We start from the raw sequence: 18,473 nt of genomic DNA on the forward strand, positions 1-18,473 counted from the left end.
ATCAGAGGACAGTTTGCCTCTGCAGGGACAGCCCCTCAGAGGTGGTACAAAGACCCTGGCCCCAGGCCGCCCAGGAGCCATAGCTCCTCCAGTTCAGATTCTCCAGGGTCCAGGGCTGTTCCCCCATCCTGGCAGGAGCCAGGCAAAACCCACCCTTCGGCCCCTCCCCAGCCCCAGGCCCAGGCCCTTTGCCTGCTGGCACAGAGGGGAGCTTCTCAACTCATGGTCTCTTCATTGGCTTTTGGTCACTCGAGGTCACCAATCTCTTGTGGGGGCTGCAACCCAGACCCTGCACACACAGGTACTTTAGGATCTTGCCCCTACCCACCAAATACCTGGGAAACCATCCCACCCCAGACCTCCCACCCCGACCCCAAGCCTGAGGATGGGCCCTAAGGGGAGCGAGCAGTGGCTACCAGCAGGGTTCCTGATCCAAGGATTTATTCCACAAGAAGAGACTGATCCCTGCTTTAGGCTGGGGAAACAGAAATTAGGAGTCCCCAGAACCTTCCACAAACAAAACCCCAGCCCCAGGGACTCAGTGTGGTGGAGGCTGAAGCACGAGCAACAGGGACAGCACTTGGAAGGGAGAAAAGGTGAGCTTCAGGCGGCTGTCCCGAAGGGGCAAGTGGCCAGCAGGGTCTGGTCGCTCCAAGAGGTCGCAGCTGGAGAACAGGAGGGGCCATGAGGGCTCTGCGAGGGCGAGACTCTACCCCCACTCCCATCCCGCACTGCCACTCACAGGATGGCCTCCTGAACCGGCAGCGACAAGTGCAGCCAGCAGTCCACGTGGCTGCCATGGGCTTCATACAGCCTCAGGACCAGCGAGCGGCGCTGGGGGCTGCTCTCCGCCTGCAGAGGGACAGGGCTGGTGAGCGGGGGCCAAGGGCGGGCCCAGTCCAGGACCCCGCCCCCAGCACATCCCACCCCTTGCCTGCTTGACAGTCTCCAGTACGACCGCGGGTGAAGACAGGGAAAAGGCACTCCAGGAGGTGGCGGGCGCTGGGCTGGGGGCTGGCAGAGCCAATAGGGGGAAGTTTAGGCTGTAAGCAGCTTGGATAACGCCAGCATCCTGGAAAGAGCCTGGGGAATGACCAGGAAACAATGCTGGTGGAGAGTGGGGGCTACCCTCCCATGTCCCTAGAAGGAACAGGGAGCCAGGCTGCTGGGGTTTGGGCTCACAGAAGGGCAGAGAGGTGTCTAGGGATGCAGGAAGGCCCCACCGTCCCCAGCACTCACCCTTGTGGGGCATCAGCGCATAGGTGAACTCGTGGCGCCCCATGTCAGCAGTAGCGTCCGGGGCTTTAGGCGCCCGCAAGCTGGGGTAAGGAGAGCAAGTAGGGGCCAGGCTGAAGCTGGTGGAGTTGTGGCCGGGAAGACCCATGTCCCCATGCCAGCTCCCAGGCCTGGTGGGTACCCCACTTACAGCGAGAGGCTGAGGACGCTGCCTTGCACTGATGCGCCATACTTGCAGTCGTTGAGCAGGGCCAGTCCAAAGCCGTGTTCTGACAGATCCATCCAGCGGTGGGCCCACACCTGGAGAGCAGATCCAAGACCCACTTGGTGGCCCTGTGCCCCTCTCTGTGCTTGTAGACTCCAGAGCTCCTGTCACTAGGCTGAGCACAAGCTCTAGAACCACACAACTGAACTCCAGCTCCCACTGCACGGGGCTCTGGGCATGCCACCCAACCTGCCTAAGCCTCAGTTTCCTATCTGTGAAATGGAATGAATAAATAATAGTACTTACCCCACCGAATGATCATGAGTATCAAATTAAATGCAAAACTTTTTTTGTTTTTTTCACACAGGATCTCAGTCTGTCACCCAGGCTGGAGTGCAGTGGCATGATCTGGGCTCACTGCAACCTCCGCCTCCCGGGTTCAAGTGATTCTCCTGCCTCAGCCTCCCAAGTAGCTGGGATAACAGGGCATGTACCACCACACCCGGTTAATTTTTTTTTTTGAGATGGAGTCTCACTCTGTCGCCAGGCTGCAGTGCAGTGGCATAATCTCAGCTCACTGCAACCTCCACCTAAAGGGTTCAAGCGATTCTCCTGCCTCAGCCTCCCAAGTAGCTGGGACTACAGGCGTGCGCCACCACACCCAGCTAATTTTTTTTTATTTTTAGTAGAGACAGGCCTTCACCATGTTGTCCAGGATGGTCTCGATCTCTTGACCTCGTGATCCGCCCGCCTCGGCCTTCCAAAGTGCTGAGATTACAGGCCTGAGCCACTGCGCCCAGCCAATTTTTGTATTTTTAGTAGAGACGGGGTTTCACCATGTTGGCCAGGCTGGTCTTGAACTCCTGAACTCAGGCAATCCACCTGCCTCGGCCTCCCAAAGTGCTGGGATTACAGGCATGAGCCACCGTGCCCGGCCAATGTAAAGCATTTAGTGCAATGCCTGGCACGCACCTTAGGAAGCAGCAAATGTTGATTATCCTCTTCCTCCCCAGCCCGTACCACACAAGCAGTCTCCCCAGCCAGGGAGGAATCCAAGGCCACTCGCACCCTGCCATGTCAGACCTCAAATCGAGCCCAGTCCCAAGAAGTATTGTAGTGGGTAGGTCGCTGCAGGTGCCCAAACTGGATCTCATAGGTAGCCTGGGAACTCCGCACGCGAGCAGGGAACTCCACCTTCAGGAACTTGTGGGCCTCATGCCAGTGTACCTGGGAGCAGGATGGAGGATGGAAGTCAGGGAAGGAAGAGACACACCCAGGCCTGGGGCTGGCCCCTCCTTACCAAGCACACTTGGGGAAAACAGCCACCCTGTCCCCCCCCACCACTACCTCGGTGTGGAAGCGGACATAGGGGCAGCCAACATCCAGCACGACCTCCTGGCTAAGTCGACTGTTGGGGCTAATCTGCAGCAAGAACCAGGCGCTGCCCCGCAGGCCACCCTCGGTGCCCACTGCCAGGGTCCCTGCCTGGCCCAGCACAGGCTTCCTATGGGACAGGGGTGGACATACTGAGCCAGAACAGCCTGTGTTCCTGCCACCTCCACCATCCCCACATGCTGCCCAGCCCATACCGTGTCTCCAGGTGGTAGTCCATGACGTCCCATGCATCCCAGTACAAGGGGACATCATCAAACAGCACAAACTGGTTCCCCACGGCACCCTCAGCAATGGCCTCCCTGGAAGGACATGGGATTGATGCTGTACAACCATCTGACCTTGCTCCCTCCAGCTGCTCTTGGTGGGGTAGGGTGGAGTGAGTAGACCCAGGGGACAGGCGACTACTGCCCAGCCTGCCCTGCTCCATGTGTGGGTTCCAGCCCACAGCCACTGGTGGGCTGCTGTGGGCAGTGTTGCGGCCAGGGGACAGAGGAAACGGGCTGGGGTCTCCTTGCCAGGCACTGGGAAAGGGCAGTAAGGAGTTGGCACCTGCCAGAGGCCACCAGGACCAAGGATGTCAGGCGGCCAGTCGGGTCCAGCTTCACTCGGATGATGCCATTGTCCAGAGTCACGGAGCCATCAGTCTTTGTGGGAGGAGGCCTTGAGGCTGAGTCTGTAGGGGCTTCCCACACCAAAAGTCCTCCCACCCCAACCCCAGCCCCGCCTCACTACTTGCTCCAGGCAGGGGAGCTCAATTGTCAGAAAGCATCCCAGCACAGCTCCTGCCCCCTAGGACATGCAGGACTCACCTCTTGCAGTACGAACACAGGCTGCTGGGGCAGCAGGGGCTGCAGTGAGGTGGGGGGAGGAACAGGAGCATAGCCCATGCTGGGCACCGTCACCAGGGCTGGGGGTGAGGCCTGGGCATCAGTGCAGCCTTCCTGACCTTTCAGGAAGCTTGCGTAGGTGGGGGTGGGGTGGTGGAAGATGAGCTACTACTCTCCAGTCAGGGGCACCCAGATCCCTAGGGGTATCCCAGGCCTGATCTGTCTGGCCTCCATCCTTCCTGCTGCAATAGCAACCCTTCCCCTCAGCTTGTACCTAGGCTGTGGGCCCCACCCGGCTTGGGCAGGGCCATCACTTCGGTCCGCTTCCAGGGCAGCGTGTTGACGATGAGGAGGCCCTCGGGACCTGGCTCCCCAGCACACAGGGCTGCGGCTGCGGTGCTGAGCAGTGTATTGCCATGGGAACGGATGTCTGAGGAGAGACTGGCTGGTCATAGGTGGGCAACAGGTCTGGAATGAGCCCATGGGTATCCCACAGGAGACAGTCCGGGCTCAGCCCTGGCATTGGAGAGAGCGGGAAGGACTATTGTGAGCCTAACCTTCGTAGTGGCACATGGCTTCCTCTGCAACTATCTGGATGCAGCTTCCAGTCACCACATCATGGAACTGGTTCAGAAGCAGGAGCCTGCAGGGGCCAAGGGCAGGGATGGGAAGACTGGGAGGGGCAGCCACAGAGGTATCTGCAGTGAGCAGTCAGGTGGGTGGCAGGGACAGAACCAGGCTGACCTCCAGAGGTGCTGCAGCTGGGCTGCTGGGTATAGGAACTGGGCACTGCGGGCCAGGGCCAGGCTACTGAGCAGCTCCACATCGTGCAGGATTCGCTCACATTCTCGGTTCCCCTTCTTGATCTGAGCCCGGGATGGGAAGATCAGTCTGGAGCCTGCTTAGGTGTCCCAGGACACCTTCCAAAGCCCTCCCTTGCTCAGAATCCCTGAGGACCCCCCAAGGGCCTCGTGGAGAAGGCCTCTGGAAGTGACCTGCCTTAAATGCCTTCCCTCTTCTCCCCGCAGCCCCAACCCCTTTCTTCAGGGACACTGCCTCCTTCAAGCCTTCTTGACCAACCCAGGTCTTGAACTTCTCTCCTCCAAACTTCTCTTCCCCTAGATCTGGCCTGGGCTCTCTCCCCTGCTGCCTTCTCTGACCCTCTGCAGATCAAGGGCACACCCTCCCTGCACGGCCCTGCAACCTGCCCCTGACCTGGGCATGGGTGGTGTATGTGCCATTGTGCAGCTCCAAGAAGAGCTCCCCAACCCATGTGCACAGCTGCCCCGAGTCACTCTCCAGTGCCGAGAAGAGCTGCCTTGGAGAAGATAGCTGCACCCTGAGGAGACCACAAGTCTGGGTCTCCCAGCCTTGGAGACCACATGGCTCACCCTTCTTCCACACCAGAGCAAAGGATCCAGCCCCTACAGAAAGGAGCCACTCCAGAAAGCTCCCCGTCCACACATTGCCAGCCCCGGACGCCCTAGGAGAGCCTCTCTCTCTGGTGGGCTGGAGCCCTTACCACCTTCAGCTTTTCCCCCACCCATCCCCAGGGTGGAAGTTTGGAGGAACCCGTGGTCTAGGATTGGGACAGGACAAGGTCCAGATGAGGGGTTGGGTCCAATGTCTGAGGGAAGGCAGGGCTCATGGCAAGGGCCCAGGTTGGGGCTAAAGGAGAGCCAAGGCCCGGCCTGACCTGGGCAGCCCATCCGTATTGCTCAGGCGCTTCAGGCGGTCCAGCATGGTCTGGGTGGGACCACCACCCCCATCCCCAAAGCCAAAGAGGAAGGCACTGTGGTTGGCCCGCCCCTTGTCCCGGTTGTTGGCCACAGTCTTCAGCACCTAGACAGGTGAGGGCAGGCCAGCATGGATCAGCCTGGGAGAAGCCAGCCCTCTCCAGCCTGCCCCTACCCCACCACCCTAGGTGACCCCTCACCTCCTCCACGCTGCCCTGCATCCCATAGGAGTCGCCAGGTGGGAAGTGGACCAGTACGCGGGAGCCATCCAGCCCCTCCCAGAAAAAAGTATGGTGCTACCAGCAGAGAAACAGAGGCAGGGCAGAGAGGCCAGAGTCAGGGCTGAGGCAGCGCCAGGCCTTCCAGACTTGGTCCTGCCCCTGCCTGCTATGTGACCCTGGCAGAAGCAGAGTGAGGGTTTGGTGGTCTGTCTAGGACCCCTCAATAAGGGGGAAGAGGCAAATGGGCCAGGTGGGACTTTGACCCACTCTGACCTTGACCCCCCTGGGTCCCTGCTTACTGGGAAGGAATTCACCAAATTCCAGCTCAATTTCTGGGTGAGAAAGCGCCTGATGCCACAGCCGTGCATGATCTGGGGAAGCTGTGCTGAGTAGCCAAAGGTGTCCGGCAGCCAGAACTGCTGGGAAAGAGGATCCTGGAGTGCAGGAACCAGAGCTCCAGGTGGACTCACCCCAGCCTCAGCCCCTCAGCACTCCAAGTCGAGCGCCAGCCCCACTTGCCCACAGCCTGATGCAGCAGCTCTCAGCCTACCTCGGAGCACATCTTCCCAAACTCCTGCAGAAAGAAGTTCTGGCCCTGCAAAAACTGCCTCACCATGGCCTCTCCACTGGGCAGGTTCCCATCCTGGCAGTGAAAGAAGTGGGAGGCAGCCCAGGTCAGTGCTAGATGGGGAGCAGGCAGGCACTCAGGCCAACCCACTCCCTGCAGGAGAAGCCAGGGCTGCTCCAACATGGGAGTTACAGCCGGAACTCAGTAAGGGCCCCTGTCCTTCAGGCCTGACTGTCCATCTGCCTGAAGGGGTGCCTAGGACTAGGCCATGCAACTTGTCAGAGTGCTGTAGGCTCTCCTCCCCCTTCAAGTTCCAGGCCCTGAGATCCCAGGCACTAATGAGCCAGCCCTGCCACACAGGGGATGAGTGGCCTGCGGAAAGTCACCAGCAAAGCCAGGAGGGCTGGGGCTACCTGAAGGAAGGCCGTTGTCATACGGTTCAAGGCTGAGGGGTGCTCAGTGCACTTACCATCTCCACCCAGGTGCCCCCCACAGGCACAAACTGCCCACGGCGCGCAAACTCCTGGAGGCGGGAGTGCAGGCCAGGGTAGCGGTTCTTCACCCACTCCAGCTGCTGCGCCTGTGGGCAGGTTGAGGGGAGCTGGGCCCAGAGTGATGAGGGCCCCACCCAGGACAGAGCATATGGGACTCAGTGGGTGGCTAAGGGTGAGGAGCAGCCCTGCCCCCAGGCCCAGGAAACCTTCAGGGCCTGTGGAGCTCCAGGGAGGGCCACGTGCTTCCCTTCCCCCTCACAGCTGTCCCTCTGACCTGGGAGCAGGCAAAGATGAACTCAGGGTTTCGCTCCATGAGCTGCAGGGCGGTCACCCAGCTCCGGGCACATTTCCTCATGGTCTCTTTGAAGGGCCAAAGCCAGGCTAAACAGGGAGTGGGGTGGAGGATGGAGGGAGCGGCAAGGCTGACCAGGCCCGCGCTGGGGTTCCAGAGGGTCACCTAGCCTCCCTCCCATCCCAGGCCCTTCACCCTGGAAAGCCCTGAGGTGTCTCTCCTGAGTGGTCACTTCACTTCACTCCAGCAAGGTGGGAGGGGGGGCTGGGGAAAGGAGGCGGCAGTGCTATAAGTCCAATTATACAGGTCAGGAAATGGAGGCTCCAGGTCCCGGAATAGCTTCAGTCCTCTTGGGGAATTAGACATCCCCTAGAGGATCCTCCGAGAGGCAGCAGGGACTACCCTGCCACTGCACACACTTGACGGATACCTGGGAACAGGGACATGGCTCCCAGGATGGAGCCGGCTGTCCTGCCAGAGGTGCTACAGCCTCTCCTGACCCCCAGGCCACAGTTCCTTCCTTACCAGTTTAGAACCTCTCACACCTTACCCTACATCTTGGCACAGCAGAGAAAGCCCTTGTTCTGTGATCCCAAAACTCCAGCTGCATCAGAATCAATACCTTCAGGAGCTTGTTAAAAACGTGGATTTCCCATAAAACTCAAGACACTGCAAACTTGAGGAAGCCTCTCTGGAATCCCCCAGCCCAGGTGGAGTAAGTACCTCTTCTGTGCTCTCCAGTGCCCCAGACTCCCCACCACTGTGACACCAACTCTGCCTGCTGAATCCTTCTCTATAATCCTACCCTCAATATCTAGCATGGGCCCCACGAGGCATCATATTTTGTTGAAAGAATAAATGAGGCTGGGCACAGTGGCTCATGTCTATAATCCCAGCACTTTGGGAGGCCAAGGCAGGCGGATCACCCAAGGTCAGAAGTTCGAGACCAGTCTGACCAATGTGGTGAAACCTCGTCTCTACTAAAAATACAAAAATTAGCCAGGCATTGTGGTGGGTGCCTGTAATCCCAGCTACTCAGGAGGCTGAGGCAGGAGAATCACTTGAACCCAGGAGGCAGAGGTTGCAGGGAGCCGAGATCACACCATTGCACTTCACCCTAGGTGACAAGACTAAGACTCCATCTCAAAAAAAAAAAAAAAAAAAAAAAGAATAAGTGAATCCAAAGCAAGCAGAGTCCACAGTCCAGCCCCCTGGTCCCATTTTACAGATGGGGAAAACTCAGGTCCAAGAGGGGCAGGAACTTGCTGAGCATCACACAGTGCTTCTAGGACACATCCAGGTCTTCAAGGGCACTCCTGCCTCCCCAGCCAGCCCAACTAGCTGCTGTCCTACCTGTATCAATGTGGCAGTGCCCTGTGGCATGAATGGTGTGTTGGCTTTCACCTCCACGTTGGCCAAAGAACCTGGAGGCCAGGGCCTGGGCCACTGGGAAGGTCTCGGGCTGGGCAGGGTCACAGACGTTCACCATCTGGTTGGCTGTGTACAGGGCCTGAAAGCTGCGCTGGTTGTCCTTCCCGAGGCCCTGCAGCAGGGTTCTGCCCCTTAATCCCCTTTTCAAGTATGGCTTCCAGACCTAGGCCCCACTGATCTCCTCAGCGCTCTCAGCAGAGCTCCCCTGACCTCCAACCCTTTTTCCCTGCTGGTCCCCCTGCTCAGCACCATCTCCCTCCTCCCCTTCACATAGGAAAATTCTCTCAACCCTCAAGCAGGTGGAAACCCTCTTCCTACTCTGGATTCCCAGAGTCCCATTTATCTGACCCAAAGAACAACCTTCTTGGAGCAGGGCTCTAGAGGGTAGCAGGGGGTACAGGGGGTGTCAAATACCTTGGCTATGCCCAGCAGCAGCTCCAGATCCACCAGGAGCATGTGGACATCTCGGTGGAACACAGCCAGCTCAGCCCGGCTCAGCTGGAACATCTTCTCAGGATCAGGGGCTGCAATGATGCTTCCCTTCCCGGCCCCCAGGAGCCCATTGCAGGCTACTTCCACATAGAGGGTGAGGCTACAAACATGGGGAGACAGCCTCAGGCTAAGGGACTGGCACAGCACTCTGGGGACTTGAGGAGGGGGCACCCAGGAGGCATCCAGCTGAGGCCAACCTGTCTGCTTTCAGGATCCACTACCCAGAGTATCCCACAGTGTGTCAAGAGCGCATGTGGGAGGGTTGGGGTACAAACACCAGATGGATCCTATGTCCTGCTGTCAGAGAGAATAAGTAGCAGTTTGGAATCCGGTAAATTACACTGCTGTTTAGTCTTATATTTCCAAAGTTGTCTTTGCAAAGCACTGCCTTGGTCTTGGAACCCTCTTTGCATATTAAAAGCATGTTCGGATCTCCCAGGCTTGAACTTTTAGACCCAAGATCTAAAACCAACATGGCTTACATGGGCGGGCCATTCATTGGAGAACAGGCGGGGCTGTGGTGATGCCATACTCAGGCTTCAGAGAACAAACACGACTTCCTTAGGGAGGCCTTGCTGACTCCACTTCCCCACTAAGTCTAGAGCAAATTCCTCAGTGGACTACCCAGGATTTTCTTCCAGAGCCTTCAGCTTTGTAATTATATGAGTAGACCTGTCTCCCTTTGTTGGCAAGGACTATTTTATTCACCACCATACTCCCAGTGTCTGGAAGCATCTGAAACTGTTCAATCAATATAAAATACAATAATAACGTCTAAGAAGTGTTTTTAATGGTGTCATAAAATGTCCAGGTTATAACATGGAATGTAAGAAGTCAGGATACAATCTCAACTAGTAAAAACCACACCAGGATGAGTCGGGCACAGTGGCTCATGCCTGTAATCCCAGCACTTTGGGAGGCTGAAGTGGGTGGATAGCCTGAGGTCAGGAGTTTGAGACCAGCCTGGCCAACAGAGTGAAACCCCATCTCTACTAAAAATACAAAAAATTAGCTGGGCATGGTGGTGGGCACCTGTAATCTCAGCTGCTAGGGAGGCTGAAGCAGAAGAATTGCTTGAACCTGGGAGGCGGCGGTCGCAGTGAGCTGAGATTGCGCCATTGCACTCCAGCCTGGGTAACAAAAGTGAAATTCCATCTCAAAAAAACAAAACAAAACAAAACCCAAAAAAACCAAAAAAAAAACTATGCTGGAAAGATACACCAAGAACATGAATACTGGGCTGGGCACGGTAGCTTGCACCTGTAATTTCAGCACTTTGGGAAGCTGAGAAGGGTGGATTACCTGAGGTCAAGAGTTTGAGACCAGCCTGGCCAACATGGTGAAACCCTTTCTCTACTAAAAATACAAAAAAATAGCTGGGCGTGGTGGCACACACCTGTAATCCTCTGCTACTCAGGAAGCTGAGGCACGAGAATCACTTGAACCTGGGAGGTAGAAGTTGCAGTGAGCTGAGATCGCGCCACTGCACTCCAGCCTTGGCGACAGAGGGAGACTTTGTCTCAAAAAAAAAAAAAAAAGAACATGAATGCTGAGATGTTAATAATGTTCATCTCTATTCTAGGGAGTGGAATAACAGTAGTTATTTCTTTCTTTGTGCTTTCCTGTATTTACCACAAGGCAAACATTATTATTTTTGAGACAAAGTCTCACTCTGTTGCCCAGGCTGTAGTGCAGTGGTGTGATCATGGCTCACTGCAGCCTCGGCCTCCTGGGCTCAGGTGATCCTCCCACCTCAGCCTCCCAGGTAGTGTGGGTCACTGCACCCAGCCCATTATTTTTATGGTTAGGAAAAAATCATGCTTTTAAAAGCAAACAATGAGATGTGAGGATGATTGTGCTGGAGCAGAGGGGTGCTTCTGAGATCACTCTGGGCCTCAGCTCCTCCTTGCTCACTGGTACTCCCTCCCTGACAGCACTGGTCAACCAGGGCACAGGGACTCACCTTCGGGGGTCTCTTTCCCCCAGCCTGTCAGTCAGGACATAGCTGGTCTTCTTACCCTCTTTGGTTAAACCCTAGTAGGGAGGGGAGTGAGAGAGACAAGGCTTGAGGCCTTTGGACAGTTCAGATAAAGTGTAAGCCATGGGGAGACAGGTCCCTCCATCTGGTCCCCAGCTCTGGGTCCTCTCTCCCAAGCAGGGCCAAGATTGGCAAATCAGGGACCCTTGGCAGTAGATGCCCCAATTCCCATGGCAGCCAGCACCATGAGCACCAAATAGCCCCTGTTTACCAGTGGCAAAGCCATGGTCTTATGGGAAGGGCCCTGGAAAGGGGTTAGGCGGCCTGAGTGTGGATTCTGGTGGCCTCTGCACCCCCAAATAAATACCTGAAAAGAAACTCCATGAAGTTAAGGGCAGGTTTGCCTCATTCTCTGCCACACCCTAGTGCTTAAGGGTATGGCCCAGAATGGACACCAGGGGATATTTGCTGAGTCAGTGAAGGGAGGGAGGGAAGGTCTCTGCCTTCTTGTAGCCAGGAAGAACAGTCTTAACCCCAGATTAAGAGTCAATCCAACTTGAAATGGAAGCTGTGTGAACCTGAGTGAGTGAACTAACCTCTACACATCTCAGTTTCTTAATCTGTAAATGGGTATAAAGACCTACTAGATAGGAGTATAAGGACTAAACCTGATAAGGGTGGAGCATGAACAAGACACTTAACAGTGGTTATAGCTGGGGAATGGGATGGGTGATAGGGAGAGATCCATTACTTTATCTAGAACTGTTTGAAATGTTTTCCTATAAGTTTGTATTACATGGAATAAAAACTAAGGACCAATTGCAGAGATGCCCAAGTGACAACTTCCTTAGTCCTGAAATCCTGATACCACCCTGTAGGCAGAGCAACTCAGCTGTAGCTTCTCTAGAGTCCACAGGAGAAGGGCTGCAGTCATTTCAGGGCTGAAATGTGGCCATACCTGGCCCTAGGGCAGGGTTCCTCACCTGGACAGGTTCCCCATCACGCCACACCAGACCTTCTCCATCACTTTCCCAGCAAAGGTGAACTTCCTGGCCTACCCATGCCTCTGGGATGGTCAGTTCCACCCGGAACCAGCAGGTCCACCATCTGCAAGAGAGCTGTTGTGATAGGCCCAAAGGTAGAAGCCCTATCCTGATATCCTTCCTTGGATAAAGTGTCGGCCGGGGCTTGAAACTCTCCAAGAATCTGCAGTGTCACAAGGTACTCAGCTTTGAGCCACAAGAAAGGAGCCACAAGGTGAGAAGCAAGATGAGGGAAAGAGGCAGAGGCGTCAAAGGTTCGTGATCCCTAGGGTGCCCTTCCTAAGGGATGTCCAGAGGCGGCTACGTGGGGATGAAAACCATCCCCTGAAGACTGAGGGACCAGGGAGCTGTTCCCAGCAGAGGGTGCTGCTCGATCCCACATAGTTGCCTAGGGCAGACGGCGGACAACGAAGGTGTGGCCGGGAGCTGGGTTGGGACTTCCCTTAGACCCGTAGCCCCGCCCACCCGCTGGGCGTTACCTACGTGGGTCCGAAGCTGCAGCCGACCTGTGCTGGGCGGAAGTCCCGCTGGACTGCCTCCTGGTAGGGAAGCCTATCTGGCGTCAGGAAGCTGGAGAGCGCAGCCACAGGGCAGCTGGCCCCAAAAAGCCTGCGTAGGACGGGCCAGTGGGCACATGCTGGAGGCCGCCCGGTTTCCGCCTGGGTGCCAGCTGGCCAGTGGGGCCGCACTTTCCCTGGATCCTCCGCCAAGAGGGCTGCCTGGCCGCGCTGCGGCAGTCCATTCCCTACCCCCTCCTCCCCGGCCTCTGCCCTGCCCGCGGCGAGCACTTCATCCTGCGGCCCGGGTGGCTGCAGCTTGGGTTTCTCCCCGGAAGGAAAGCCTGAAGCGCACGGATGCGGTCGGCCGGCTACCGAGACCAGGGCCACACCTGCCGCGGAGGTTACAGTCGGTAAAGTAGAGTGGCGACACGAACTTCTCCACCCGTTCCACTGTGGTGCGCCAGTGCTTCAGGGCCGGCGCAGCCGCCATCGCCGAGCTCTCGCTCCTCTTTCCGGAAGGCCCCTGGCGCTACAGTCCCGCTCCACAGCAGGAAACCAAAGGTTCCGGCGTCCAGAGGGCGCCTCCCAGTCCCGGGCAGCTTTTCTTGGCACACCGGCGGCACTCGGAAGCCCAGCTGCTGTCTGAACCTTGAGCCGAGTTGGAAGCTAGAAACTGTGTTTTTGAGGCTCCCCTATGTTGTCCGAGATAGTGGGCCGCAGGGCAAATCTCAAAATAAAATGGGAAATTTGACGATGAGAACTCCTGAAAGTCTCGGGACAGAGACTTAGGCCATTCAGCAAGAAGGGCACTAGCTTCAGCTGCTGCAGACCCAGCCTCAGAAGCAGCAACCGGCAGGGAGACCTCTGGCTCTAGCTGTCGCTGAACACAGAAAGTGGTGTTTGCTTAACGTGGAGAGCCAGACTACCCGGAATAGGTGTTTTCATACCGGACGGAGGTCAGGGTGTTAGTAGAGCTATATGCCCAAGTTACCACGACTTCCTCGATTACAGGCTTTACTGAACGTATATTGCTAACTCTTGCACATCACCAGAAACTCTGGAGTTTGAGGTGGCAGAACAGTCATGGCATTGACGATTCCAATGGAAAAATGTATTTCACCATACAGGACTGTAGAGTCCAGGGAAGTCATAATACCAGAAACAGAACTCCAGTTTCATTCTCACCCCTAGTACTCCACTGACAGCTTTGTTTTTTTCTCCTGGGGTTGCCAAGAGAGTGTCTATAAAATCATTAGGAACAAACAAACAAAAAAAAATACACAAGATTAGCCCTGATATTTTAATGGAAATACGGACCAAGTTTACAACATTTCAAATGCAAATCACACGGAAAGGTGACTAAGTACAGAATACCAAATGTGATTTAAAATAAAGATAACCTGCTGCTGCATATAATACAGGTTGGGTTTAGAGCTTGGAGCTCAGATGTCAGACAGCAGGAGGAATAAAAATGCTACTTGTGAAAACCCAGGCTATAGGTAAAACTGTCTCTGTTGGTTGCACTGGTGGGTTGGGACTTTCTCCTGAACTGGCCTTGAAATCCTATCCTGACCTGCAGGCAGGTGCTCAGGATGTAACACTGTGCAGGGGCAGCAACAGCCAGGGCTGACCCTGATCACACCCCACCAATTTCCCCTACGGTTCCAGGTCAACATGACCTTTCTTGAGGGAACACAGGGGAATAGGTGAATCATTTCTGAGAAAACCTCAGGATCTTTCCCCAAAATCAGTACATATGACCACTCCCAAGTCGACATTGCCCCAGTTTTGCCCTAAAATCTTATCCCACAAAGCTCTTTTTGGCACCCTACACTTTGGCTCACAGTCTCCTCTCCCCAGTACAAAAGCAGCCTAAAATCAGGCCGGGTCTGGTGGCTCACACCTGTAATCTCAGCACTTTGGGAGGCCGAGGTGGGAGGACAGCTTGAGGAGGGGAGTTTGAGACCAGCCTAGGCAGCATAGCAAGACCCTGTCTCTACAAAAAGTTAAAAAATTAGCTGGGTGTGGTGGCATGCAGCTACTCAGGAGGCTGAGGTGGGAGGACTGCTTGAGCCTGGGAGGTCAAGCCTGCAGTGAGCTATGATCGTGCCACTGCACTCCAGTGTGGGTCATAAAGTGAGACTTTGTCTTTAAACAATAATAAAAGCCTAAAATCAGGTCTACCATGTATTTTGAAAATCCAAGAGCCAAAAAATTTTTCTTTTTGGTGGTGGTGGTGGTGATTTTTAACTAAAAAGCAAACATAAAACACACAAAACATTGCTGCTTACGACTAAGACTTGCGGAATGGTTGCTGAAGAAAAATCCGCCAGAGTACTGGGAGGGGCTCAGTTGGTCTTTGTTCAGAAAGTCCAGGTTAACCACATAGAAAAATTCTAATCATTCATGTTTAAATGCTAGTTTAAATTTATGTAATTAAAAAAATAGGTATCCCATTTCAAATTCTCTCCCTCCCAACCCCATTTATAAGGTATACCACATGCCTTATACACACTTTTTTTCAAATACTGGTTTGGTATTTAAGTTGCTCACCCCCATCCATCACCAATGTGAATAAGAAAAAATATATAGAAATACAAACTACATAGCTTGACAACTTACCCAAATATAAAATATTTTCAGATAGTTGAACAAGGGGAAAAAACATGTACTAAAAGACTGAAGTATTCTAAGATTTTGGAATATTTTGATTTGGAACAAGTAACAAGTATTTAAAGCAAAATCCTGTTTCTACCCTGGATAAGGAACTGAAACCAAAATCCCTGCTTCACAGTATTTTCTGGTGAGGACAAGGGACGTGGGTTGAGAGTTTATTCCTTAAGTAAGAACCAAGCTTTATTTATTTACAAAAAAAAAAAAAAAAAAAAAAAAAAGTTGGGGGCAAAGGGGAAGACAAGTTTTACACAAAAGTACTACAATGGTAACTCCCTTTGGTAAAAAGTGTAATAAATGTCTTGTACATCTGTTCATAGGTACTAAATCTGAAGCCACATAGTACTATGGTACACAAGAAGCTAGAGCAATTATGCTAGCACATCAAAGCATATTTCTTTTAATAAAAAATTGACAGTATGTACATTATGTACAAAAAAACAAGTTAAAATCGTGTGTGTGTGCATGTGTGTGTCAGAGAGTAAAGCTGGTGGATGGCACTAGGGTAGACTAGTAAAGAGGCAGATACAAAACAGTTCCACGGGAGCTAAAAAGGACGACTGATTTGAACTCGTTGAGGTTGAGAACCAAAGGAAAGGGTAGGCAGCAAGGGATTCGTCAGGAATAAAATCCACAAGATGATCAATCCCAAAGCCAAACTGCAGGTCCCAGATAAAACCTAATGGGTGATCTTAGATGTGCTCAAGTGACCAGAAAAAAAAAAATCAAATCCAGTTTTTTTTTTTTTTTCCTTTTGTGGGGAGGGGAGAGGAGCAGTGACCATGATAGTTCCAATCCATCTGAGTATTAAGTCCTTCCCCAGTCTGTTTTGTAAATGCATCTCCATCCAGTCAAAAGTGTGAACAGCATCCGGTTCCCTCACTGAAAGTTAGGCCACAGGAGACTCCAGTCTTAGCTCTGCTGGTGTGTGCAAGCAAACTGCACGTCTTTGCTTGCAAGGACTTCCTTCCCCTCCAGGGCAGGCTATACCCAAAACCCTTTGGAAAAGTTCCAGCTTCAGCTTTGTAAGGTATTCATGTTCCTAACAGGTAGCCCACTTGGTGCCAGGCTGCACCAGCCACACACAGGTCAGGTGGCCATGTCCCAGAGAGGCCCAGTGAGGCTTGAAAGGCATCTTCCTTGTTTCTTCAGTGTGTGAATGCATAGGCCTACACACACACCCCCACACACACCCCAAGTTATCTGCTCTGGCTTTGCAGTTAAGGGGCTTTGAATACTGTGCCGTATTTGACACGATACTTGTTAATGCTCACAAAATGCAGGGTCTCTGTATCACAGGTGGTGGTACAGGGCACCAGGCCCTCCAGCCCCTCACCCATGAGCCACTTGCTGGTCTCTGCTGCCATTTCACGGGGCACATGCTCCTTGGTCCATTTATCTACCCAGGCCTGGAATCTCTGATGTAGACGCTTGCTTACACGCTCATGGGACTGCAAAACAGAAAAAAAATATTTTTTATTAAATGAAGCAGAACCAAAAAAGAGCCCTTCAAATACAAAGCCTAATCTTCTTCTAAAGGAGCAAAGGAGAGATTGGGCTCAAGTCTTAGATACTGTTTTTGTTTTTCTTTTTAAAAAAAAAAAAAAAAAAGCTTCTCTGTTTACAGAGAAGTTAAAGTAGTAAGAACATAGAACATGTGAGGGCATGAAAATCCATAACGCCTCCAAAGAAATGTGAACACAGGCTCTGGGCTGAAAAAGCTCAGTGTTCTCAATTTTAGCATGCATTAGTATAACCTAGGGAATGTGTTAAAAAGACACATTTCCGACGAGGCGCAGTGACTCACGCCTGTAATCCTAGTACTCTGGGAGGCCGAGGCAGGCAGTTCGCTTGAGCTCAGGAGTTTGAGACCAGCCTGGGCAACATGACAAAACCCCATCTCTACAAAAATACAAAACTTAATCGGGCATGGTGACACAATCCTGTAGTCCCAGCTACTCGGTAGGCTGAAGTGGGAGGACCGCTTGAGCTGGGAGGTGGAGGTTGCAGCGAGCTGAGATCGTACCACCGCTCCCCAGCCTTGATGGCAGAGCCAAACCCTGTCTCCAAAAACAAACATACAAAAAACCCAAAACCCCACATTTCCTTGGTTTTACCAATCTGCTCTAATGTATCCTGGGTAGGACCCAGTGAGCCACTGATCACTTCTATCAGCATGGAGATCGACTTCTAAGCCAGATAGTGCAAAGCAAAGGGCTTAAAACCCACTCTCCCTCCATTGTGTTACCCCACCCTGGCAAGCAGAGTCCAGGCTTGCCAGATCTTCTGCAGGGGGTTCTGTTCCCACCAACACACCCAGTAAAAATTTATTGGTGACCACATGCAAGGATACTAGAAGAGATACAAAAACAAAACTGCTGTTGCCCAGTGTCCCAAATAATGTGAATCAGAGACAGGCAGACACACACACATAGCAAAAAAAATTTGTCAGGCGTGGTGGTGCACACCTGTAATCCCAGCTACTCGAAAGGCTGAGGCAAGAGAATCTCTTGAACCCGGGAGACAGAGGATGCAGTGAGCTGAGATCATGCCACTGCGCTTCCCTCCACGCCATGAGAGAAGTACAGCAGACTCTTGAATAACACGGCTTTGAATGGCACAGGGCCACTGATAGGCAAGTTTTCTTCCACCTCTGCCAACCCCGAGACAGCAAAACCAACCCCTCCCCTTCCTCCTCCCTCTTCAGCCTACTCAACAAGATGAGAATGAGGACCCTTTATGATGAGCCACATCCACTTAATGAAGAGTAAATATATTTTCTCTTGCATATGACTTAACATTTTCTTTTCTCTAACTTCCTTTATTGTAAGAATATACAGTATAGGCTGGGCACAGTGGCTCACACCTGTAATCCCAGCACTTTAGGAGGCTGAAACAGATGGGTTGTTTGAACCCCTGAAGACCAGCCCTGGGCAATGTAAGGAGACCCCGTGTCTATTTCCATTAAAAAAAAAAAAAAAACAAGAAAAAAAGAATGCAGTATATATAATACATACAACATACAAAGTATGTCTATCAACTGTTTATCAGTAAGCCTTCCAGTCAACAGTAGACTATCAGTAGTTCCATTCCGGGGGAGTCAAAAATTATACATAGATTTGACTGTGCAGGGGCCAGTGCCCCAAACCCCGTGTCATTCGAGGGATAATCATACATTAAACTGTGTGCTCAACATCTCCCACTTGAAAGTTTTGTAGTCCTTTCAAACTTAAAACGCACTTCGTCTGTCTCCTAAACCTCATAACCCTTTTCTATTAACAGGTGAGCCCCTAAAATATCCACTTAAGCAAAACAAACCAAAAAACCCCAAAATGAATTAGGCACCATCCTTGATGTCCTCCTTTTGCTTACCCCCACATTT

The 18,473-nt window shown here is 53.1% G+C and overlaps 2 protein-coding genes across 46 annotated transcripts in view; both read right to left on the reverse strand.

The window, feature by feature from the left end:
• Positions 1-424: 424 nt before the first annotated feature.
• Positions 425-12,932, reverse strand: MAN2C1 (mannosidase alpha class 2C member 1). Of its 37 annotated transcripts, none has more exons than XR_013395777.1 (27): positions 12,808-12,932; positions 12,402-12,527; positions 11,859-11,982; positions 11,147-11,242; positions 10,861-10,931; positions 8,820-8,997; positions 8,328-8,517; positions 6,957-7,063; positions 6,658-6,768; positions 6,171-6,263; positions 5,920-6,036; positions 5,600-5,695; positions 5,360-5,505; positions 4,879-5,002; positions 4,408-4,529; positions 4,221-4,306; positions 3,938-4,093; positions 3,646-3,743; positions 3,386-3,480; positions 3,031-3,135; positions 2,789-2,945; positions 2,525-2,668; positions 1,427-1,536; positions 1,240-1,319; positions 928-1,083; positions 743-852; positions 425-665 (listed from the first exon to the last, which is right to left on the reverse strand). XR_013395777.1 is itself a non-coding variant. In XM_077939893.1 (26 exons), exons 1-26 carry the CDS (start codon positions 12,906-12,908, stop codon positions 539-541), a joined length of 3,054 nt encoding a protein of 1,017 aa, XP_077796019.1. In that variant the 5' UTR covers positions 12,909-12,932; the 3' UTR covers positions 425-538. The 37 variants fall into 37 exon arrangements, 18 of the variants coding, with proteins under 18 accessions (XP_077796019.1, XP_014998236.1, XP_077796011.1 ...); XR_013395776.1 differs by having other exon boundaries at positions 5,920-6,039; XR_013395789.1 differs by having other exon boundaries at positions 11,859-11,993.
• A 2,316-nt stretch (positions 12,933-15,248) lies between these two features.
• SIN3A (SIN3 transcription regulator family member A) overlaps positions 15,249-18,473 on the reverse strand; it is an 86,715-nt gene continuing 83,490 nt past the window's right edge. For 8 of the 9 annotated variants that reach the window (XM_077938041.1, XM_028850317.2, XM_028850316.2 and 5 more), the window contains one exon: positions 15,249-16,542. In XM_077938041.1, the coding sequence (XP_077794167.1) occupies positions 16,312-16,542 (231 nt within the window). In that variant the 3' untranslated portion in view covers positions 15,249-16,311. 9 annotated transcript variants of the gene reach the window in all.

The sequence above is a fragment of the Macaca mulatta genome, chromosome 7, assembly GCF_049350105.2.
Source record: "Macaca mulatta isolate MMU2019108-1 chromosome 7, T2T-MMU8v2.0, whole genome shotgun sequence".
NCBI classification, from domain to species: domain Eukaryota; kingdom Metazoa; phylum Chordata; class Mammalia; order Primates; family Cercopithecidae; genus Macaca; species Macaca mulatta.